General features: G+C 38.9%; 1 protein-coding gene across 1 annotated transcript; it reads right to left on the bottom strand.

Moving 5' to 3' along the window:
- Window positions 1–950: 950 nt before the first annotated feature.
- Window positions 951–24,597, bottom strand: elavl2 (ELAV like neuron-specific RNA binding protein 2). The gene is made up of 8 exons (XM_084418005.1): window positions 24,454–24,597; window positions 17,031–17,120; window positions 12,897–13,140; window positions 10,888–10,991; window positions 10,635–10,788; window positions 4,077–4,302; window positions 3,951–3,989; window positions 951–1,920 (listed from the first exon to the last, which is right to left on the bottom strand). The coding sequence occupies exons 2-8, from the start codon at window positions 17,100–17,102 to the stop codon at window positions 1,590–1,592; spliced, it is 1,170 nt and encodes a 389-aa protein (XP_084274131.1). The 5' UTR covers window positions 17,103–17,120; window positions 24,454–24,597; the 3' UTR covers window positions 951–1,589.
- Between the last annotated feature and the right edge of the window lie 1,938 nt (window positions 24,598–26,535).

Below are 26,535 nucleotides of genomic sequence, written 5' to 3'. Positions count from 1 at the left end.
TGTGTGAAGTTTTACCTCAAAATACCCCACAGATATTTTTATATATTATTTTAAAGTTGTCACTTTTTGAGGATGCGCAAAAACGCACCGTATTGTGTTTGTTCCTTTAAATGCAAATGAGCTGCTGCTCCCGGCACAGGGGGCAGAGCTTCAAGAGCTTTCACTCACACACACACATGCACTGAAAATTTCAACAACTTTTAGCCTTTTATGTTCAAACCGGATTCAGACAAAGATGGAGAGACTCTAGAAGTGACATGTAGAGGCAACAGGACATTTCTGAATGGTTAGTTGATGAATTTATGTAGCTGATGTGTAGTTATCTTTAGTCATTGATTAGCATATTCTGTCTTGATAATCTATAAATCGTGTTCAGGGGGCGGGCTTATGTAAATTTTAGGGTTAGTGATGTCACTAACCCGGGAGGAATGTGGTGTAGTCTCTACCAGCCGTTTGTTGTAGTCCTTAAAAAGCGATTTCTTTAAAAGCAAATATCTCCCTTTGCTTTGAACTTTGAGCGTCGTAACTTTGCAAATGTTGTTTATGATCAAACAGCAACATTACACACTAACTAAAGTTAGAAAAGTGAATCATAATCAACCACCCCTTTAAAAGAATGTTGTGGTCAATAGTATCAAATGCAGCACTAAGATCGAGTAACACTAATAGAGAGATACAACAACGATCGGATAAGATACTTAAGATACGATACTCTAATGAGAGATTTAAAAAAAAAATTAAAGCAGCTTTAAGGGCTCCCTGCAGTTTTCCACCAAAAGAAAAGCTTGATGATTTAACCTTTGAAAATATATATATATACATTTTTTTTTATAGTATTGTAAAAACAGTGTAATTTTAAAGTTGTACGGTTAGATTTTTTTTTTTAAATACAATTTTTTTTATTATAAAAATTACAATAGTAATATTTCTTATTTTCTTCATTTTTATTTAGTAATAATAATAATAATAATAAAAAACACCTTTTAAAATTGTAATCACAATTTTTTAATTAAACACAATTGGATTTTCCCCAAATTGTGCAGCCCTAATAGGTACAATAAAATAAACATAAGTTGCATTAAACAAAATACAGAATGTCTTCCCTTTAACGCATTTATTGATGTACTCAACAATAAAAACAAAAATCCCAAATTATTTTAAACAAAAAACAACATGTACATCTTGTTTTATACTTATTTAAATATTTAACATAAAGATAGTCATTTAAATATTTAACATAAAGATAGTCATTACTGTACTACAAACTGAAATGGTCTAACTAAAGATTCATGCATGTACATTATGCAGTGGATTGCACCGCAGAAGCTCATGAGGAGAGATGGGAACACCAACATGGGAACGCTCTCCATCTCCGTATCATGGAGGTCACCATCCACATTATACACCAAAACAAACACACTTAACAGTCGGCTGTTATTCTAATTAAATCTTTAAACGTATATTTTAAACGTATGTTTTAAAAAGTAAACTTTTAAGAAAAGGAAAAAAAAAAAGAAAGAAAAAAAAAACCATGAAATATTTCCTGTCATGAGAGTCAGGTTTGCATGACGTTGCACGTCTTCACTCATTCAGGCCTTGTGTGTTTTGTTTGTCTTGAACGAGACCTGTAAAACTCGGTCCCCGAGCCGGTACCCATTCAAACTGGCGATTGCAACAGCAGCCTCGTCGTAATTTGTCATGGTGACAAAGCCAAATCCTTTGCACTTGTTTGTGTTGAAGTCTCGTATGACCTTTACGTTAGTCACAGCGCCAAATGGGCCAAACATCTGCCAGAGGACGTTCTCGTCGGCGTCCGGCGCCAGATTATACACAAAAATGCACCAGCCCGTACCAGCGTGACCCGGAAGATTGATGCCCGCCAGGCTGGTGACCCCATCAATGGACATGGGTGAGAATCTACTGCCAAAAACAAACAAAAAAAACAGCATTTCAGCTAAAATGAAGATCATTTTCTATGGTACAGTAGTACGCTGCCAAGAAGCTGTACTGTTCAGTAAAGGGCAACACGTTCCTTTCTATTAACATCTTTAAAAACAATTCGTATTTTTATTATATTAAGATGCCGACAATGTAAATAAGTTTTAATGCCTCAGCAAGCTCAGGCTGATCTGCAGCGAGTGACAGATTTAGTGATTATAAAAGGAGCATTAATGCATTTACTCACTGTGCATCATGTACAATTTGGATAGCTTAATAATTTTGCTACAAACCACAAATGTCTCTGAACAAACTACTTTAGCCAGATCAAACAGTGTTGACATTCTCCGCAGAAGTGATGTTGAAAACAAGAGAAACCATTTGTTTATTAGGCTTTTCAATCCATAAATCTCCAGCGTGGACTTACTGAAGTAACACTAAATGCAACACCATGGTATTTCGTGAGATATGTGGTACATTCATTCATTCAAATAGTTTAATGCACAGCTAGCTGTGGATTACACCGCTTATACCATGGTCCTTTGCCTGCATTGACAACTTAAAGCGGTTATTGTATATTTGTGTGTGTGTGTGTGTGTGTGTGTGTGTGTGTGTGTGTGTGTGTGTGTGTGTGTGTGTGTGTGTGTGTGTGTGTGTGTGTGTGTGTGTGTGTGTGTGTGTGTGTATAAATAAATAAATAAAGAAACCCCTAGAAAACAGTAACATTGTGTGTACATTTAAGATAGGCTACTTAATTTATTCCAATATCCAAATATGATACTAAATCCCACAGAAAAAGGGGTTTCTATTTGTGACGTGCTGTCTTTGCATATGAACATTGCACATTTTAAACAGGACACGCATTAGCTGAATAAATGTTAGCCAATACAAACCTATTTATAGAAAACAGTTGACAGTGAATAGACCGGAGTCCAATAATGGCAAAACGAATCACTTATTCTAAAAGGAATAATCAAGTGTAAGTTAGACGAATCCGACATATAAAGAGGGCTGTGTTAACAGTAAAACGTCCGTCATTTAACGAATTTTATAAAACACGGATGGATAATACAAAACGCTTTGACATTTTGACAGGAAAAAAAACACAAGCAAGAACAAAATTTAAACTTCGCCCATCAATTTTTCATTTTACAATTATCTTCTCTCTCTGTGTGCGCGCGTCTGTGTTTGTGAGAGAGAGCTCGCGCAGCACTGATACAACAGTACTTTTCAATCCGTAAGTAACTAACGCGCTAGTTTTCATACAAAATAAATATGTAACATAATTAGGCACTTTAGTTATTAACACAATAACGTAACGCATGCAGGCTACCTTTCTCAACACTGAGAGTGAATAAATAAACGCCCGTTTATAAATTTATAAAATAATTGACCTATATTGTCACACGAGCCTTATGGGAATATTCTATCAATTATGCAATTAAGTAAGAACATATAAAAGCATATGCAAATTGATACAACGCTTAGTCTATAAAAAAAATAATAAAAAAAAAAAAAAATTATTATAAAGTAGCCAGTCTTAACAGTTTACGTGATTTGGCTCTTCTTGTTGATTTCATTTTTTTATTTCTGCGCAGTGTACCGAACACATCTACATCCATTATCGGTGCGCAAAAAGCAGAAACTTGAATACCAGCGCGATAGCGAGAGATTGTACGGTAGTTCACGTTGACAAAAACACACAAGAAAAAGGGTTTTGAAAAATAATAATAATTTCGGCAATCACAGACATTCGCATTCGGACGGGATTAGATTTCTCTGAGGAACGCAGAGTTTGACAAAAAACAGCAGGTAATTTGCTCTGGAATTTTTACAGAGGTCGTGTGAGAAAAAGACAGACAAGTACGTCTGTGAAACAGAAATTTCTCTAACGTCCCCCTGTGAAACTAGTCCCGTCCGAATAGGGCTATAGTCTGGAGCACTGCCACAGTAAAATCACTAAAACATTGCTTTAATAGATTACCCACGAGCAGCAGCACAAAGTAACATACCTCTTGACTCCATATGCCATGTTGAGCAGATTATCCAGCCTGAAACACATGCACACACATAAAATGAAATCACGCTCAAGTTAAAGTCAGCACCAGTGCAGTGAACCTGACCCAGTGTGCGGGTACCTGAATCTCTGGGCCTGCTGTGCCAGCGGTCCTGGGTATCGTCTGTTGGGCGACTGGTACAGGTGAGACAGAAGCGCCTGGCTGCTTTTCTGACTGGGGTTGTTGGCAAATTTCACTGTGATTGGCTCGGTGGCACCTGGTGGTTTCTGTCCATTCAGACCTTTAATGGCCTCCTCAGCCTCAACGCGCCGGTCAAATCGGATGAAGCCCACACCTCTGGACACGCCTGAACACCACAAAAAAAAGTACTGTAAATCTGGCTAGACTAGGACCTGTCCTGTGACAAACAAATTTGGTAAATTATAATTGCTGTACCATAGACTGAACAGAGAGAATTTGATTAAAGGGATAGTTCACTTTGAAATTAATTTTTGATATGTTTTAGCTTACCTCAAGGGCATCCAAGATGTAGGTGTCTTTGTTTCCGCAGTAGTTTCAATTTTGATATTTTTAGGTCAAACCGTTCTTGTCTGTCAGTCATATAATGCAGGTCGATGGTCACTGTCTCAAAACAAATTAAACAATTCCCCATCGTAAGTACACATTGATGGCCTAAGACACGAAACGAGCGGTTTGTGTGAGAAAACGAACAGTATTTATATCGTTGTTATCTCTTGAAAACAGCACACGTCCAAATGATCTGACGGCGCGGGCGGGTATAGATATATACATAGATGTCGCCTTGGCTACGGTTTCGTTCCAATGAACTGCAGTAGCGAAGGCGACATCTAGTGTATACATCTATACCCGCCCGCGCCGTCAGATCATTTGGACGTGTGCTGTTTTCAAGAGATAACGATATAAATACTGTTCGTTTTCTCACACAAACCGCTCGTTTCGTGTCTTAGGCCATCAATGTGTACTTACGATGGGGAATTGTTTAATTTGGACGATGGGGAATTGTTTTAATTTGGACTCTGTGCTTGTGTTTTGAGACAGTGACCATCGACCTGCATTATATGACTGACAGACAAGAACGGTTTGACCTAAAAATATCAAAATTGAAACTACTGCGGAAACAAAGACACCTACATCTTGGATGCCCTTGAGGTAAGCTAAAACATATCAAAAATTAATTTCAAAGTGAACTATCCCTTTAATAGGGCACGGAAACAGACACCATGAAACATTGCAACTTAGCAATTCACTGATTTCGACAACTGAAAACATTCGTCTGAAATTTTCAGGTGCCGTTTAATTAGACCTGAAATTAATCAGGTCATTGCTAAGTTTCAACTGTGGAAAGACTTCAATAAAAACAGCTTGTAAACAATGTCACAATGTTAAATTTACCTCAGGAAAGCCATTCAATGTTAAAAAATACTCTTTTTACTTAACTTGTTCTTCATTATTTAACGTATATTTGAATCTGGCCTGAAAAATTAAAATTAATTGTAACTTTGAAAAATTATTAAATCTTTAAATTTCTACAACAATTTAAATAGTAGGGCTGGGTATCGTTAAATAAACTGATATCGATACCTTGACTTCGATACCGGTTCCTGAACAATTCCGCGTCATAGCTTTCCGTTTTCCTCCGGCCTGAAAACAGCCGGCCAATCAACGAACAGAGGGCGGGCTGAGAGCCGTGACGTAGACGCTGATTGTACCGTGGATGCGTAGATTTACTTCACATAATCTGCAAAAGTCGTTCACAGCCATGTTCACTCCGGTATTTCGCTCGATGGTTTTGTTTTCGCATCATACATGTGTTTACAGTGGAAGTTAGATGCGGCTGAGCATGCGCATAACACACGCCATAACCAAACGTTATGTGATTGGCTTACGGGTAACCAATGATTTTAAGCTTCAGACTAGCGCCCCCAGGCGGTAAAGAACACGTTTTTCTATTACGGAACTCCAGACTCTCTCTACGAAGCAAAGCGAAGTAGCAGAGTCTGGTATTACCAGGCTATGAAGTTGGAGCACTGTAACTAAAAGCAGTTTTAGTTTGTGGAACATCATACAGTGTGTATCTACATGATCTTAGATTGTATTCAGGGGCCAGTTGCAAAAACATAGCCATTATTGTTAAGACTGTGTCTTAAGAACTAGTATGATCAACTAGAAGTTAGTTAGGGGTAATCAGTCTTACTGTTCGGTGTCAAATTAGACCAATCTACGTTTTTATGTTACCGACTTTAAAAAGTTAAAAGTTATTTAAAAAAAGTTATTTAAAAAGTTAAATTGGATGACTAACTTGTAAGACTAGTCTTAAGTTTATGCAACTGGCCACAGATCTACTAAGTGCCAAGAGTGTAGTTAAATGTGAAGGAGTGTGTCCAGTTATTGATTTGTACACAAAGGTGAACCAATGATGAAACAATGAAAATGTTATTGAAATGCATTACTACCTCTGATAACAGATCACTCTAAATTGTAATTTAGACATACGTATTTTCTGTAAAGCTGCTTTGAAACGATATGTATTGTGAAAAAATGCTATACAAATAAATGTGAATTGAATTAAATATATACTGGGGGGCGGATATATGCGTCGCGCTCAGCACACATAAGGCTTGCCGCAAAGCACTGGCAGAAGTATGAATGTGTCGGAAAAAAAAAAAAATAGCAAGGAGACATTTTAATTGTTTAATAATAAGCTAGTGTTTTCCGAGTCTGTGTTGGCTGCAAAGATGAAGATGATGATGCCGACTCGTCATTCCTGCAGTACAGTGAACCGGCGCACATCTATAGAGAGAAATGTACCTTTTATTTGGATTACTTAAAACTATTTGTTTCGAATTGGTTCATTTAAAAGTAGACCCTATTTTAAGCTTCTGTAGGCCTATATTTCTCATGTCTGTGAGGCAAGAATCCAATCCTATCGAAGACTTTTCTGTCAATCACTTTCGAAGTTGTATCAAAATACAGAATAGGGGTCCTCTGCGTGCCAACAGCAAGTGCAGCTACACTAACCCACAACTCACCCAGTGCAATGGGGACTGTCAAGGGGACCTCCTCACCTCTAGGGGGACGTCACTCAAGCCGTAGGCCTTTTCTGACTATGTTTTTTATTTTATGGCAGAGTAAACCTGGTTGTTAACATTAGGAAGCGTTTTCGTTCTCACTGAGAAAGCAACACTACGGAGACCGAGGGGAGTACTACATGGGGAAGAGTCCCTGTGGTGGGCTCCCCCTGACCACTATAAAAACAAGGGCTTTATAGCAGTATTTGCATAAGGTTATTTTCCAGCTAAAGTTAATTTGATTGATTCACTTCCGTCGCAACGATCATTAGTTATTAACTTAGGGCCGCTAACACGACACTGTTTTAACAGGAAACTCTACACAGACTTTAAACGCGAAACCTGTGAGAATGCTGATGGCGTGCACATGCATATTACGAGTTCAGTCTATTGGTATGCGTGTTTGAATATATGTGCGCAGGTTTGTAATTCCCTAAAAACCAAGCCTTAAAACGCACCTTAAAACCAAGCCTTAATATAGCAGACATTATAATCAGGACATGGAGGTGCCGGCGCGATTGCATTGCTCATGAACTGGAGCTCGTCTCATAAATTAACCGAAACTCAACGTATAAGCCGTCTCACAGACATGAGATATATAGCTTGAAATGTCTACTTTTAAACAAAACAATTCAAAACGAAAAGAAACAAACTACTCTCTGCTTATGTAATCTGTATGAAATGTGCATTCCCTAGGCGCGTTCACTATAGCCGCTTTCCGACCAAGTAGTTTCAGGAACTTAGTTCTAAGAACTGTCCACTTCTAAACAGTTCTAAGAACTACTCTCCCCCAAAATCAGTTTTGCTGTTTGCGTTTGCACTGGCCAAGTGGCCATAGGAACTGGTAGGAGGGGTAAGGGAGTGACGCAAGCACGGCAACTTTTATTTTGACGGCGCGACGGACCTTTATTTTGGCGGCGCTGAGACCGCCAGAGAAAACAATGCAACTCTGTGTTTATTAGTTAGCGATCTGTCTAACAGTACTGTTTAATATGTTATTAGATAGAACTGTTATAGAAAGTAGACAGTATATGAAAAAAAGGTTATTAGCCTATGCCGTGTGATTGATGTCCAGTGTTGCTAGCTGGGCAGATAAGTTAAACATAATCATGTTTGGCTTGGTCCCCTCAAAGTTGCGTTGGATTTTCTCTTCAGCATAAAGGTTTAGAGACCCATCTATCACTGTTTTCCATGTTTGTATAGTTAGTTTCTGGAGTAAATATATAGGCTATAATCTGTGTGTTTACATTATAGCTGTTCGGCCAATCAGCGTACACTAACGTCACGGGTAGTTCCTATAGTGCTGGTTTAGACCCTACTCTGAAGTAGGACCTAAATTAGTTCCTCCAAATGGAGTTCCTAGAACTAAAATCGTTCCTAGTTCCTGCGGTGCGAACACGCCGACATCCGGGTACTTTAGCCAATAGTTCTAAGAACTGTGAAAAGGTTCCTCCGGTCGGAAAGCGGCTTATGAGGTCACTATTGCAGCCTACACTGACACAGAAAACACTAGATTATTAATGAACAATTAAAATGTCTCCTTGCTATATTTGAAACATTCATAATCATTACTTTAGCCGTTTTTTTGTGACAGCTTTTAGACACGTTATTTGCATTTTTTTTTTTTTTTGACAATAATCGCACAACCTATTTGATATTGTATTATTAAATCGACTAACCGAATATTCGAAAATGACTCATCCCTAGTCACTACTGCTTTATTAATTTATCCAGTGTAAAACCCGGACACCGCTTCACAAACGTAACAGAGTAACAGCTCACAACCAGTTAAAAAAAAAAAACTGTAACAGTCTGTCACAGGTCCCCTGGCCTAGGGATTACCATTTATGGAAAACCATAACTGGACCTGAAAGGTGCTAATGCAAGCACTACAACAGTTTGTCAGAGTTTTAACTGTTAATACCCAAGACTTGAGGCGAAACTAATTCCATGCGAAGATTACAACACTTCAAAAAAAATAATATATATTACAAAAGTGTTGGGTGTAGCCCAGCCCGTAGCTCTGCATATGTCTGCTAATGAAGCACAGTTCGGAGAGCTGACGTGGCTGCGATACCCGTGGTGGAGTGAGCTCTCACTCCCAAAGGGTAAGGTTCATCCTGGGCCTGATAAGCCCAGAGAATGGCATCCACAATCCAGCAAGCCATTATTTTTTTGGATAGCCTTCCCCTTCTGCTGACCTCTTTAACAGATAGAGCTGTTCAGATTGTCTGAAGCTCTGTGTTCGGTCCAGATATATTCACAGAGCGTGCACTGGACACAACAGAGACAGGGCTGGGTCTTTAACATCAGGAGGGACTGATTGCAAGCTCACCACTTGATCCCTGAAGGGAGTAGTGGGAACTTTGGACACATATCCAGGCCGGGGTCTCAAGACAACGTGAGAGAAGGCTGGCCCAAATTCCAGGCACGAGTCACTAATGGATAAGGCTTGTATGTCCCCCACCCCCCTTGATGGAGGTCTGCTCAATCATCAGGGCCGTCTTCAAAGAGAGGGTACTGATCGCAAGGGCTCAAATGGATCTCTCTGCAGGGAATGAAGGACCAAAGAAAGATCCCAAGAAGGGATAGCCTCTGTGCACCTCTCAGGAATCTCACGATCAGTTTGTGCTTCCCAAGGACCTGCCACCCAGTCTCATGGTTAGAAACTGTTGTGGCCACATACACCTTTAGGGTGGAGCCCAACAGGTGCCTCTCCAGGCCCTGCAGAAGAAAAGTGTAAACAGACCCTATGCCACAACTCATCTCAGGAAGCATTCCATGTAGTGAAGAGATACCTCAACAAGGCATAGAGCCGCCTAATAGAGGGGACTCTGGCATGAGTGATGGCATCGTCACATACTACTTGTCCGAGTTGTCCATAAATAATTTTTGGACTGGAAAGCAGCCTTAGTATCCTGTCGATGGGCAGGCAGTGCTACCTTCCTGCAACTCGACCTCTGGTGTCTGGCTGACGCTCCAGGCGGAGCTTTGGCTCTCGGGGGTAGAGGAACCTGCGACAAGGCAAGATGTGGTTTTTTTGCCTCTGTCTGCTTCTTCACTGTCAAGAGCTGTTGCTAGAAGTCCTCGACAGTGTTGCCTAAAAGGCCACTTTGGGAGATGGGGGTATTGAGAAAGTGCACTTTCTACTACATCCCACATCTCCACAAGGTTGAGCCATAGGTGACGCTCCTGGACCACTAACAGAAACACCACCCGACCCAGTCCCTACTCAAGCACTTTTGAAGCACGAAGGGCATAGTTGGTGACCGAACGCAGTTCCTGCATTAACTCTGGACTATTCTTGTGCAGATCTTTCAGTGCTTTGGCCTGATAGTCTTGCAGGATGGCCATAGCATGCGAGGAGGCCTGGGCAGCAGCATTGCAAGCCCTTGCTGTGAGAGACTAGGTAAACTTGCATTCCTTGGAGGAGAGCCTCAGCCGATTCCGCCAATGGTGTATACATACACACAATTTTGATAGCAATATGACTCTCTTGCGAATGCAACCATATTTTAAATGTGCTTTTTATTTGGCCAAACACAGCCGAGTGCATGACCCCAGCGTGACGAGGTCGGCCAAATCTTACCTGTGACCTGGTCCACGAGGATCCTGGAAGTAATGATGCGGCCATACTGCGAGAACAGCTGCTCCAGCTCTTTCTGGGTCATAGTTTTAGGAAGACCGCTCACGTACAGGTTAGCATCACGGATGGACGCTGAGCTTGGTCGAGCATACGACACCTGGACACACACAAACTTAGTGTAGAGTCGTGTGGCGGGCACACACCAACACACGAGCAGTATATCTATGACAGCAGCCTCATATCAGACTGACCTTACCTTGATGGTCTTGGTCTGCAGTCTGAGTCCATTTAAAGTGTTGATGGCTTTCTCTGCGTCTTTGGGTTCCACATAGTTCACAAAGCCGTAACCCAGACTCTGACCTACACACACACACACACACACCGAGGTGAGGATTTATGAGAATTGCAGTGTGTTATGGATCTGACTGTCTCAGTATCTAACACACAGGGTGTAATATGCACTGTAATAATGAGCTGTAAAGCCTCCATATGAAAATCAAATCTTTCAAAAATCAAACCAAATAAGAGGGTTTAACCAGAGGCCAAACCAATTCATCCCAGTGACTCATATCTTTCGAATACTTTAAATCGTTCATTGATTTGTTCAGAGGCGTTTTCTGCAATAAATTAGTATAAAATTATGATGGGAATTTAAATGATTCACTAAAAAAAGATTAGTTTAAAAATACAGAGGATTAGTGGTTGACCGATATATCGTCTGACATTTGGCATTTTTCAGTTTGGCCAATAAATGTTGGAAGCGGGACTTTTATTTTGACAGTCGGCACATGTGCAGAGACTCAAAGAAACTTTCATTAGTTTATTGTCTGGTTAACAATTAGGCTACATCTAAACGCAAAAGAAAGCCAATGCAAATAGTCATATACCAATCAACATTCAGTAAATACGCATCTATCATTTACATTTTCAAGTCTTAGAATATCTGATAGATATTTAATTCCATGAACCTCACAAACTTTAGTGATTCCAGTTAGATTCACTTAAGGCGAGACACGGCAGGCAAAAACATATTTTTTTCTTCACTGGTTTATTGAGATTTTGGCCTATTTGTCTCCTTTCAGACTTGTGGTAAAAAGTCCAAAATACACATTTACGTCTTTATTTTACTACACCTTGTCTATTTGCGTCTGTAGATTCCTCCTAAATTCAACAGAAGTTGGCATTCTAAATCAACATCCTGCTCCGCGATCGCTGTCTGCACCCTGTCATCACATATACCGCTGGAAAGCTCTCTCTCTCCTGTGCAATGCTGTCGGATCCAAATATGGTCATTTCCTTTTCATCAGCAACCAATCGTGAAAGTACAATGAGGCATTTAACTCTAAAAGCGAATTCTCATTGGCTGATGTCAATTTCTGACAACGTGATTCGTTCAGATGCATCACGTGACGTGCTCTGACATTTCCAGAGTGTGTTTTTGACTGGGGTTCAGTTCAGTTGAAGGCCATAAATGCTGTGTTATAAGTCTTGATGTGTTTTAGGTGGTTTTATTGTTGATTGCTAATGATTTAATAAGATATTGTGTCTGTTAATAGTTGTTTCCACTAAAAAAGTATGAATTTTTACAATATAAATCTTTAAAGGCCGTTTTCTCAAAATGAGTTTGTCATTCTCCAGTACAAACATCTCAGCCTATGTAGCACCGATTCTACACCAAACTTTCCAGTTATACACTTAGGAGTATTCTGAAGTTATTTTCAGAGGGATTTGTTAATAAATCATTCCTGGCCTGATTTATGTGACATTTTAATAAAAAAAATATGGCGAAAATCGATTTAAGGCTATGGACAGTATATTTTGATTTCCTAGGTAATGAAAGCATATATCCTGAAATCCCTCTGAATTGTGTGTAAACAAAATGAAAAAAAGAATTTTGCACCTGGCTTTATCATATGTTCAGATCTATCTACCGAAAATATATGCAAAATTGCGCATATTTAATGAGAGAATGCCTAATTTGCATAATTAAACATACAAATTTCAAAAACTTGTAATACATTTTTTATATATACACTTGTGTAAGTAATCAATTGAGGAAGTTTCATGGTAATCTCTATTATTTAAAATTTGTACCCTATTCACCTGTAGTGTCTCGCCTTAAGTGTGCATTTGTAGCCTGCCTAACACCACCAGTACTCTCTAATTGTCCATCCATGCGAATTAGAACTTTAAATCCTTGATTATAAACTACGCTGTGCTATATCCGGTTAATCAATAATTGATGACACAGATAGCCGAAAGTACCAGTGATTTTGTCTCGCACGAGCTTGCAGGACTCGATCTCTCCGATGCTGCCGAACAGACTCTTGAGCTCTTCCTGCGTCATGTTCTGCGGGAGGTAGTTCACAATCAGATTGGTCTTACTGTCCTCGGTGTCGCTGGGCATCTCCACTGGTGCCGTGCAGTTGTTGGAGACACTGTTGGGGCCGTTGCTGGTGGGACAGCTCGGCCCGTTGGACAGCTGAGTCTCCATGGCTGCAATCACCTGCTATAGAGGCGCAAACACACACTGAGTGAGTGAAGACAACAGGGAAATGACAAATGAGAGGCTGTTGAGGGTAACTTGTCACTTGCCAGAGCTGTCAAACCTGACTCACACGTCCACATATTCAAACTTGGTGTATTATGTTTACAAAATGCATACATTTGGTGTCATGGACATCAGACCTGGCATCATGCCATCTTCATTTGTCATATTTGAATATAGGACAGATGAGAGATGAGAGCTCAAGCGGACAGAAAACAACTGCGCTTTATCTAAGGGACAGAAAAATGGCTAATTTGGCTTCGGATCATTTAAAATATAGCGAACGAATCATATGATCCTTTTCTGTTCACATCTGCGTTCGATTCGATTCCAATTTTGATTTGATTCATTTTGGCATCAGTTATAAGCTATTTTGCTTGCCTAGAAAAGGAAATTCTCCTTAAAGGGATGGTTCAGAGTAAAATCAGCCTAGGGTCCTTTGCACCATGACCTCGAGCCAAACACCCTCCAGAAGCCTTTATTCCCCTTGGTTGAACATTATTAAAGTTAGAGCTTATTTAGAGACATCAGCCGAATGGCTTAGTGCAGGCGCTAATAAGGTTGTATCTCGTAAATTGCCCCACTAATAATGCCCAGAATGGTGCCAAACTTCTACAGTAGTACAAATAGGTTCTGTACTCATAAAACGAGGCATTGGAAAGTTTGTAAGTACATCAGGAGTTTATTTAAATAACACTTGCCTGACGGCTAATGCTACCGCTAACCCGGACATCGACGTCACTTCAGGGGTTTGGGAAAAGCACATAAAAGTCCTGGCAGAAAGCGATGCATAAGGATGTAGTGTAACGCACTAATATTTTGTTGGTAGTACCAGTTTACAACAATTTATCGTTATTTTTAACAATCGCTTTCTGCCAGGACTTTTACGTGCTTTTCCCAAACCCCTGAAGTGACGTCGATGTCCGGGTTAGCGGTAGCATTAGCCGTCAGGCAAGTGTTATTTAAATAAACTCCTGATGTACTTACAAACTTTCCAATGCCTTGTTTTATGAGTACAGAACCTATTTGTACTACTGTAGAAGTTTGGCACCATTCTGGGCATTATTAGTGGGGTAATTTACCAGATACAGCCTTATTAGCGCCTGCACTAAACCATTCGGCTGATGTCTCTAAATAAGCTCTAACTTTAATAATGTTCAACCAAGGGGAATAAAGGCTTCTGGGGGGTGTTTGGCTCGAGGTCATGGTGCAAAGGACCCTAGGCTGATTTTACTCCAAACCATCCCTTTAACTAATTCTGCAAACTATACCAAGAGCATTATGATGTGGTACATCAGGGAAATTAAAAAATAATAACAACAGGGGAGCTTGTGAGTCTGTTAAATCATAAAAGACCAGCACAAATGCAAAAACCACCACCAAACAAACAACAGCACCAGAACCAGTGTCATTCCCACCATGCAAACAAAGGAAAGGATTCTGGGAAAGGGAAACTTCAGAACAAAAGGCACTTCCACAAACAGGGTAGAAATCGGTAACTGATAATTATCTTTGCTTTAAAGCATTGACTAAAGCCCATGTTTTTACCAGAGCTATTACAGCTGGCTAACTATCATTTCATATAAAATTCCACACCATAAACATCAAATGTCTGGATCTACAGATGCATCCAAGAATGCAGACGGTACATCATGAATGACAATCTGTTGGTTTTTAACTGTAAAACCAAGTAATCAGTCAAAACTGAGCACCCACATAGCAATAATAATCTTTGTAACATGTAAGCTGATGCGATGCACTTACTGTGCCTCAGATGCGGACATTTTAAATGACGGACAAAGAGTCTGACATTCACTGGTGAAAAACCTCATAACTCCATTTGAGCTTAATTTTGGAAAAATGTTAATAATATAACGACACATGCAAGTGTCTGACCGTGCTTAAAGCCACAATACTAACTTTGTTTAATTATTAAAAATATACTTTCCTGAATAGAAGCGGATCTACACTAACCTGCCATGGGGACGCATCCTCGGATACGCTCCTGCGAGCCACAGCTAACGCCGCACACTGCCTTGAGACGTACATAGGATGACTTGACAACATTGGATGCGTCAGCGTCACATTTGAGTAGGCCGTACTATTTGAACTCAAGATTGGTTGACTGCCAAATTGAAATCTTAAACCGAACGATAAAATAACGTTATTAACCGGTTAATGGTCATTTTAAATAAGCGTTTCTCTTCCGAATGTTTTAACTTGATTTCGTTTTCATTTTGTTTAATGTTCCTTCGTTTTTCGTATGTTTCCCTATTTAGTAGAGCTGCACAATTAATCGAATTTGTAATCGCGATTACAATTACGGATGCCACAATTATGTAATCGTTTAAAGGCGCAATTACAAAAAAAAAAAAAAAGTTCACTTACATTATTCTGTGTGCTTAAGATGTTTTTTTGTTTGTCTTTCTTTAGCTTATTTTAAAGGTGCAGTGTAGCCTGGGAAAACCCAGACAACTTCCGGCAAATTTAGATTTGCTCTGCAAGTAGTTTGGCAAAGAGCCCATTCAAGCCCATTTCTAATCCGTCCAAATCGCGGCACCAATCAGAAACATTGAGGCGGGCTTTACACGATGACGATCGCTCTGATTGGTTGTAGGTCTATCCAATTGCGCCCAGAGGCATTTGAGCGACGTCCGTTGGTGAAGCGCAGCAACTTTTAAATGCATTATTATATTCAAATTGCAAACACATGAGGACAGTCTCTTAGAAAGACCCACTGGCAGATGAACGTGCTACTACATTTCTCTCCGAAACGGTAGGAAATTAAATTAGATTTAATAGAGGATTTTAACTGTGACAAGATGATTGACAGGGCAGTTTACGTGACAGGACGCACGCGACAGATCCGTCCGATAAAGATGACGAAGTAGTATGTCCCAAAGCTTGCCTACTTTTTTGCTACACATTCAAAAGTAAATACCTTTTCTTCACAAAAAGAGTACATACTTTTATGGCGTAGTGTGACTTAGGCGAATTGGGACGCGGCAAATGGCTTTACACGATGACGATCGCTCTAACTGGTTTTAGGTCTATCCAATTGCGTCCAGAGGCATTTGAGCGACGTCCGTTGGTGACGCCCCTTTGGAAATGAGTTATTAATGAAGCTTTGCCAGACCATAACTCAGTTACTACTGGGAATGGTCTGGTTTTAACCAGGCTAGGTGCAGTGTGTAATTTTAGCAGCACCTAGTGGTGAGTTTGCGAATTGCAACCAACAGAAGTTACGGTGGCCGACAGGAAGTGATGTCGTCGTCTGAGACAGCAGAGAGTAGCCAGTTCAGCAATGAGGTTTCTTAAAGATAAATTACGAAATTAGGTTTACTTAATTATTCAGTAAAACAATGTTATTGCGATTATTATTGTTACCTGTTCTTCATTGTGTCAGTGTTTTATTCGCTGACTTTAGCTATAGCTTCTTTGCACGAAGAACAACAGTGACGAAACGCGTTTGTCCGTTCAGGGCCACTGTAGAAACATGTCGATGTAAGCGGACCCGCTTCAAAGTAAATTATGATAATCGTAGGTAATAGTCGCAATTACAATTTCAAGGGAATAATCGACAATTATGATTTGTCATAATCATGCAGCCCTACTATTTATACCCTATTTGTGGAAAGTGCCAGAAAAGCAAAACAAACTAAAGGAAGGAAGAATTCATGATCAGAATCACGTTCTACAACCTAAAAGAAACCAGACACTAACACCCTACAAACACAAGTGACTCATCTGAACACAGTCACATGGTTTTAGATGCAGTTGTCCAGAGATCAGCACAGCCCACAGTAACACTGGACTGACAGTGATGAACGAAATGAAGAAGTCCCACAAACCCCAGTCCACGGCTCGGCTGCCCACGAGCCGCTTCTCAGAAGAGAAGCCACATCACACAGCCTGACTGCCATGATGGCCGGAGAGGACGTCTGCAAACAAGAGCACATCAGAGTCAGTCACGCACACACGCCAACATTAGCTCCCTACTCTTGGCCTCTGTGTACCTGCAATGCTTCAGCACAAGCATGCTGAGTAATGTTAGTGTCACAACACAGCGCGCATTAGCAGCCAGTGATAACTGATCTTCATAAAGACATGAAGCGTGCACAGATCAGGCCATATGGTGAACCCTATTATGGCAAAGGCATCATGATATTACCATCTGCATTAGGGGTGTAACAGTACACATCTGTAGTAGGACATACTAAACACTACATTTCTCTGCAGATTTCACTACAGTTTTTAAACAATTGGGCGATGCCCTATAGAGCAGATTCAGATAATTGCTTTTATACTGATTATTGGCTGATGTATCATTGCAGTTTTGGTACAGGTCTTCCGCGTTTGTACAGAATTAATTGTTTTAACCATTGCACATGCGTAATTCCCAAGTTCTAAACAGGAGGCATGCTTTATATTAAGTGCTTCAAAATAACTCATACAATAACTACAGGGTGGGCCATTTATATGGATACACCATAATTGTGAAATTAATAAAAGTGGATTGGTCGTCGTGGGCCAGTTGAATGGCCCCCAAGGTCTCCCGATCTGACCCCCTTAGACTTATCTTTGGGGTCATCTGAAGGCAATTGTCTATGGTGTGAAGATACGAGATGTGCAGCACTTGAAACTACGGATACTGGATGCCTGTGCTGGCATTTCTCCTGCGGTGTTGCTATTAGTGTGTGAAGAGTGGGAGAACAGGGTTGCATCGACAATCCAACACAATGGGCAGCACATTGAACACATTTTATAAGTGGTCAGAAACTTGTAAATAACTCATGAACGAATAAAGTTACGTTGAAACCAAGCACACCATTGTTTTTCTTGTGACATTACCAATAAGTTTGATGTGTCACATGGCCCTCTTCCTATTGAAAAAACAAAAGTTGTATCCAAGATGGCCGACTTCTAAATGGCCACCATGGTCACCACCCATCTTGAGGAGTTTGCCCCCTCACATATACTAATGTGCCACAAACAGGACTTTAATATCACCAACCATTCCCATGTTATTACGGTGTATCCATATAAATGGCCCACCCTGTATTTGAAGCCTTTGTATCATGTATAATTATTTATAGGGATGCTTCAATCAGGATTTAACAGACTTCGTAATTTGGTGGAGCCTTTTTTTTTTACATTTTTCAATATATATATATATATATATATATATATATATATATATATATATATATATATATATATATATATATATATATATATATATATATATATATCCGAAATGTTTTATCATGCATTTTTGTTTTTAAAATGGGGCAATTGTTGCAGAATAGCTCACACACAGCACAAGCCTAAACTGAACTCACAAAAAAAGAAAAGTAAACAGTCAGTAATAAAATAAGAACAAATAAACAATATATAAGCAATAGCACAAATAAATAAAATAGAATAGAAATAAAATAAAAAGTGCTTTAAGTTTTTTTTTTTTTTCTTCTTCAGGTAGGCCTAAGAGTAGAATAGAGGTAAGAAACTAATGAAATCTAATAAGGAATCAAATGTAAAATACTGGATGGTCTTCCCTGAATAAATTAAAACCAAGCGTGCCCTGAAAAGTGAAGCCAAAGCGGCTCGATCGCCCCCCGGTGGCTGGTCCTAGTATAGGTCATAAGCCCCGCCTCCCCGTGTTGTTCAACGGGAGGTGAGACCAACTAAACAATTAAATTACACTTCAAATATCTTTTTTCCAAAGGTGGTTTCTGTCATTTACTGTAGTTTTTAAATCACGCTGATGTAAAGTGTCTGTTTCTAAAAGAAGTTGTTTTTTAGTTAGTTACGCGATGCTATAAAAACGGTGGTTTAACGTCATGATTGACAGCTGTGATTGACAGGTTCTCGAGCGAAGTAGTCACTGAAGCACCAACGGACATTTTTTTCGGGATCGGAGGACTGAGGAGATTGTATTTCCTTTATTTTAGCAAGCCTCTTGTCGTACTGCAATACATTTTTTAAAAAGTGCAGGGAGAGTGCATTCTGCGAGAGTGAGGGCGGAGCGTTGATTTCGCGGCTTTACTTCCTGCTCACTACTGCGCAGGTCTGGTCCCGAGATCGCTACTGCGCAGGTCTGGTCCCGAGATCGCTACTGCGCAGACTCAAGCGCCAAGATGTCAGCGCCATATCGGGACTCTGGCGGCTTCAGTTCTCATCAATGGAAGAGAGCGAAGGGGCGTCGTCCAAAAATAAGAATAAAAAGATACACATTACAAAACTCAATATACATAAATAAATAAATAGTGCTTTATTTGTTCAGATACAGTAGGTGTATTTAGCAGTAGCATTGAAGAACGTAAATGAACAAACACTAGCCTACATTATACATTGATTCTTATTAAAGCTGCTATTAAAGTTCAGTCAGTGAGTGATTTTGTGTTGTTTTATTAACATTAAAGGAATCGTTCCCCCAAAAAATGAAAATTGTCATAATTTACTCTCCCGAATAAGTTTCTTTCTTGTGTTGAAAATAAAAGTTATTATGAAAAATGTGGGTAACCAAACAGTTACTGGTGCCCAGTGTATAGCTTTTTCTCCTATGGAAGTCAATGGGGACCAGCAACTGCTCGGTTACACACATTCAGTTCAGCACAAGACAGACATTAATACAGGTTTGGAACAACATTAGGGTGAATAAATAATGACAGAATTTAAATGTTTTGGTGAACTATCCCTTTAAGGACAAGCGGCAACATGTTATTAGGCTACTGTCGCTTTAAGACCGGCACGCGACGCATCTAATATACACACATGACACACGCACCAGATTTTCTATCTATGTTTGCTTTTCACTTTAGACCAGTGGTTCCCAACCTTTTTTAATTCACAAAAAACATTGTGAATATTCTCTGTATACTCCTCGTGTTATTACTTTTCAACTCCATGTTATTATTTTAAACAAAATAAATTCAAGACAGATTTAAACCTTTAGCGTTTTTCTTTTTGCAAACATACTTTGCACACATTCTTTACAACTTTAGAAGTATTAGTAAAGCATTATTTGGACAAATGTGTGTAACCAAGCAGTTGCTGGACCCCATTGACTTCCATAGGAGAAGAAAAACACAATGGAAGTTTTTTTAAATACTTATTTTCAACACAAGAAAGAAACTTATTCGGGTTTAAAACAACGAGAGTAAATTATGACCATTTTCATTTTTGGGAGAACGATTCCTTCAATGTTTATAAAACACAAACACAGAAAAACCACTCGCTCCTCTTAACTGAGAACTTGAATAGTAGCTTTAATAAGAATCAACGTATAATTTATACAGTGAAGTCTACGTAGTGTTTTATTTTTATATTTGTTAATTTCATTTCGTTCTTGAATGCTACTGGTCAGTACACCTGTGGCTGAAAAAAATACATCACTGTTTATTTCATTTGTATATTATGTTGTGTATGTGTGTAATGTGTATCTTTCTTGAAAACAAAGAAAACGATAAAGATTCAGAGCCATATTCAGAGAAAGGGAGATAAAGTTTATTAGTTTAACAGCATTTCTGATTTAATCTGTCAAAAATCAAACTCATTTCTGTAAACCTAATCACACTAGGGCCGCACAATATGCCCCAAATGTTTGTGCTTGTAAATTAATGACTAATAATTTTTTTATGATTATTAATAATCTAAATAAAAATATTACTATAGCAATAACACTTGCATTTAAAAATGAATATATAGTATTAAAGAATAAATAGATTATCATAATTTATAATAATATTTTATAATTATATGAAAATCATTTCTTGATTCAATCCATGTATTTAATACGATATTCCCTGTAAATTATGACTGCATTATAATGATTTCTTAATTCAGAATATGATCAAGATTGCGTAGGTGAACGTAAAAATTGCCTGTTAAAAGTATAACATTTAAAGCCATTAAATGAACAAAATGACTCTTAAAAAAAGAAAAAAAACGTACACAAACATCTTCTTACCATCACATGTACCCTGAACTCTAGGGTGACTAACTTACATTATCAGCGGAGCGCTGAATGTAAACTGAAGCGCTTCACACTACTTTCTTCTGTTTATTGGCAATTTACATTCTCAGTGCATATCACTGCCTAGTGGGTGGTTCTGTAACCTTTCTAATCTCATCTTTCAAGCTCTCTTTAATCCGTTTGTGTTACTGTGCACAAGAATTATATTGTTTGTTTGATGCCATATTTAAAAAAAGGAAGATGGTGAACTAAGAGAGTGAGTTGCTATGACGACACACCCTGAAAATCTCAGTTTATAAAACCGCAAGTCAAGACGAGGTTATCTAAACTCGGAGTAAACTTACCCGGGTATGTCACGCTTTCTGGGAAAACCCAGGAGAACATTAAGGTTCAACAACATTTGTACAAAGTCAGATTTAAAACGACGAAACATCCCTACAACTTCTGTAAGTGAACATCAGTGTTTTACTGTAGCGTAAGTAGTGTTATTTTAACATCAGTGTAAACCACAGGGGTTCAGGTTATATCCTACATTAGGGTTATTAAAGGAACACTCCACCGTTTTTTGAAATAGGGCTTATTCACTTTCTTTCCTACATTTAGATAGGTGGGCAAATGCATTTTTGTCTCAGTGCATGCGTTGTTTTAGTTTGACAGGGTCGGCGCTAGCTTAGCTTAGCATAATGAATGGAATCCTTTGTTGCCAGCTAGCATGTCCTGAGTAAAAGTGATATAAAAAAAAAAAACCACCTAATTATTTCTTGTGGCCTGCGTATTCACAACAAGTACAAATAGTGATGCAGATTAACACTAGGTGATTTCCTAGGCAGATATTGACTTATATATTAAGGACTATATTAAGGGGAAGCACAGGCGAAGCACTGCTACTTGGGCGTGATATCTCTGCACCCAAGTAGCAGTGCTTCGCCTGTGCTTCCCCCTAATATAGTCCCAAGTCAATATCTGCATAGGAAATCGCCTAGTGTTAATCTGCATCGCTATTTGTACTTGTTGTGAATACGCAGGCCACAAGAAATAATTAGGTGGTTTTTTTTTTTTATATCACTTTTACTCAGGACATGCTAGCTGGCAACAAAGGATTCCATTCATTATGCTAAGCTAAGCTAGCGCTGACCCTGTCAAACTAAAACAATGCATGCACTGAGACAAAAATGCATTTGCCCACCTATCTAAATGTAGGAAAGAAGGTGAATAAGCCCTATTTCAAAAAACGGTGGAGTGTTCCTTTAAACAACAAACTCAATCAAATGTAAAAATAAAACGCTGCTTAGTTTTCACTGTATGAATTAAATATCTACACTGATTCTTATTAAAGCAACAAAAGTTATTCAGCCGAGAGCAGCGAGTCTTTTGTTCATGACTCCAGTTATTGCGATATATACATCTGCGATATTTCCATATACATGTGCAGCCCTACTATAAAACATATAGTCTGCCTCTTTCTGTGAGGAAACACATCAGCTCACAAAAGGACACTTCAAACACTCGAATGACGACATGAAGCGAGTAAACACGTGTTATTAAACGTTGTCTTTTGTTGGACAACAGGTTTATAACATTTGAAGTTTTGGAAGATGTTTGACGCATGTTTTTCCAAAAGCACATTATAAGTGACTCAAACTCAGTGTTTTCAGAGACGCAGCAGCATTTACTACTGACACACACACACAAAAATCATATCATATACACTAGGATTTCTAAAGAAATGTGTGCAACAAACTTAGGCATGTCAGACTCCTTCCAAAAAAACAAAAGTAAGGCTCATTTGTGTGCCAGTTCCTGTGTCAGCCATGCCAGATGTGATCACTGAACATGAACAGATCGTTCCTGTGTGGACAACTAACATCTGTACCTGCATATACACGTATACCTCCAGAACTGAGGAACACACTGGCCTCATGAACACACACCACAAACCACTCAGGCAAGCATTCAGATGAAGAACCAGAGAATTAAACAAACCTGGAGAACATCAGCAAGAGACATGTCATGTTCACCGTCTCTCAGACTAGGCCAAGGTAAGTGAAACTGATTTTACACATCGATCCTTGTTTGATTATGTACAACACACACCACTGTCCTCATAACACAAGGCCTTGCTGAAAACACTCAGATAGTCAAGAGTGTCTTCATTTACAGATTGTGAATGGTCATTTTAGCGCGCACACACACACACACACACACACACACACACACGTCAAATCTTATTCACGATCACTTTGACCGACATTAAAAAACTAGCTTCAGTTAATGGGAGAAACGAATCGGAACTTTGAATCAATTGATTCGCAAATGATTCACTGTTTCGAATCTCTGGAAACGCCACGCGCTGGCGACCCCTGCTGGTCAGAAGTGTGTAAGTGCAGCAAAAATACAAACATCTTTTACAAACCAACTGCAATTATTTTATTTATAGTGTAATCTAATACCTTCAAATATGAGGTATACGTGAGGTATATAAAATAAATGTGTTATTTTATTAAATTGTAGGGGTTGTTTAATTCATCTTATGGAGAGCTTGGTTAATCGTACCAATAATACACTTAACTATAACACAGCCTTTATACAAATGGTTAATTAAATGTCTACAAATCCATCAAATTGACCCGAGACCAGGTAAAAAAAAAAATCATAATTGGTACACAGAAATGACGTAACAAGCCTCGTTTAGTCAAATCACGTGACTTTGGCAGTTTGATACGTGCTCGAAGCAAATGATTCGCAAAGGATTCGAAGCTTCACGAAGTAGATGATTCAGTTCTGCGAGGTCAAAGGTCACAGTACGAGTCACATAAACAAGCATCAGCAACAAAAAAAAAAAAATTTAAAACGCTCAGATAAATGGAAACTTATCGAAGGTAAACATAGACTATGTAAAGACAACCACACGGATTTAAACTAAGATAAACTCGTGTAAAAGCTAGTAAACGTAGATAAACTCGGGTAAACCGAGGCATATACACCACTACACACTGCAAATACAACAAGATGCAGGTGTAGGTCGGTAAATGAGGGATACACCAAAAGGTTAATTATCGACGTTAAATTAATCTGCCGACAAAACTACTTTACCAACACACTCAGTAGGCCAAAGCGCGAAAGTACAAAAGCATTGAGTAAAATGAACACTAACTACTGCCACTTTAAATATTACAAAAAAATGCATCTAATGAAAGCATAACACTCACGCCTTATTCATTTAACGCTAAAACAAACGCATAACATCTGAAAAAAACCCGCTTCATATGAAAAGCAATGAAATAAAGTGTCTTTCTTACCTTAATTCGGTTTATAAATTAGCGGCGTCTGCTGATGCGCGCGTTCACACGTTAAGGGGGGCGATGGCGGGAAACGGCGACTCTAAATAAACTGCCATGTGAATGACCCAATCAGGGAGCATCGTGTCGATTCCCTCAAACGCTATTGAACAATGAAAGATGGGTAACCATTAAAGACCGGGACCTTCGTGCACCCACAGGTGCTGCTGGTCAAGGTGTGATGAGGAGCGCGCGCGCACGTGCTGGGAAGCGTACTAGGCTAGCGTACTGCTGTATACATACTAGTCCGCCTACTCGGCCTCCCCTCTGTCCAAAAGCTACCAACAATACCAACATCTTTACGTATAACATTTACATTTGTAGCATTGTGATTAATAATGAATCATACCAATATTTCATGAATAGTAAACGACGTGGAGATGATTCAGTGTTCGTGTGCACGCGCGCGCGCGATCTTACTGGCTGTAACAAAATAAACACTGTTTTCTTCTAAATCTCGAATTAATTGAGGAGATAATCGGCATTATTTACTGTTTCCGAAGGTCTGCAGGGCAAACATGTGTGTGTACATGCAGCATTTCACAGTCTCCTTTTAATAACCAATTGCAAATGTTTTATTTAAAGTGCAATCTATTAAATAAAGGCTAATCTACGAATCATCAAATATCATTAATTGTCTGTACAATATCTGTTTTTTTATTATTATTGTTTTCTTTTATTAATTACGTCGTGTTTTGTGAGATTTATGGAGGGCTTGGTTAGCAGAGAATTAACTTCAACTTTTTTATTACACAATGTGCAATATTTATGTGGCATTAAAAGTGGCTGTGTCTGAAATCGCCCCCTATACCCTTAAATGGGCACTATTTGAGGGAACAGCCATTTGTAGTGTTATCCGAAACCATATGTTATCATGTTCACTCATTAAATCCCACAATGCACCGCAATAACGAGTGTACAACCAATGTACAATTAACGGCTAGAGAATACCCATAATGCACTGTGAGAGTCACATGCCTAATGTATTAATGAAACAATTAAAACAGTTATGACGCATTAATAAATTCTCCTCATTTATATATGTCACAATATTTTATTTTGTTATACCTTTGCAGCTTAAATAAACCTTGCTTTATGATTATTTATTATGAATTTCTCAAATAACAAAAACTTCAGCATCATAAGGGCGGCCGATGAAGTGATCAAGAATATTCCAAAGCAATGCATATCTTATTTAGCCAACATAATGTCTCCACTTTTTTGTTTCAAGTTAAATTATAACGAGAGGATTTGAGAGTGCAGATCTCAGCACTGTTGAGGGGAGTCTAACTTAAACACGTCTGATTGGCCAAGAAATCATCAGATATGTTTGTGATTGGCTACTGCTAAAATTACTTGTAAATAGAAAAACCTATTTATATTAGTGTCGACGCTCTCAAGAGCACAATCACCAAATCTGTTCATGTTTATGATGAGAGTGTCGCGAGAGTTCAGTTCGCGCACTGAACAAAACTCTTCAGCGATTACCTCTGATAGGCCTTTTCATTCATGAGCTCAACAGAGTCGTGTGTGATTGGCTGTAGTGCGCAACGCTGTAAAACACGATTTCCAGTCTGAGACATGTCAGGTAGTAGCAATATTTTGTTTGTTTTTCATACTTTTTTAAAAACACCACCTAGGCCCAACAGCACAGTAAAACACGTCCCGTTTGCTTTTATACCTATAAACTTTAAAAACATCTAAGTTTGAAATGAATTCACAGTGGACTAAATCGAAGTAATCTACCTTATGCCACTTCAGGCAGTAAATATTACGCAAATTAACCATGGTTTTATAGTAAAAGTGTTTTTTGGCATTGATTGCCATTTGTAAACCACAGTTTTACTATAATACCATGGATAAACTATGGTTAGTGTAGCAAAATAACACATTTTTGTGTAGAAAAACCATGGTTTATTTTCGTAAGGGGCGTGACATAAACATAACACTCATCGGATTATAAATCACCTTCTGATTGAAATGAAAGGTAAGGACTAAATCCTAATCTGTAAACGGTTGAGTTCATGCCTATGTCACGTGTAA

Source organism: Rutilus rutilus (assembly GCF_951802725.1).
Source record: "Rutilus rutilus genome assembly, chromosome: 8".
Lineage (NCBI taxonomy): Eukaryota > Metazoa > Chordata > Actinopteri > Cypriniformes > Leuciscidae > Rutilus > Rutilus rutilus.
The sequence above is the reverse complement of the archived record's forward strand: the minus strand, read 5'-3'. Positions and strand labels throughout refer to the sequence as shown.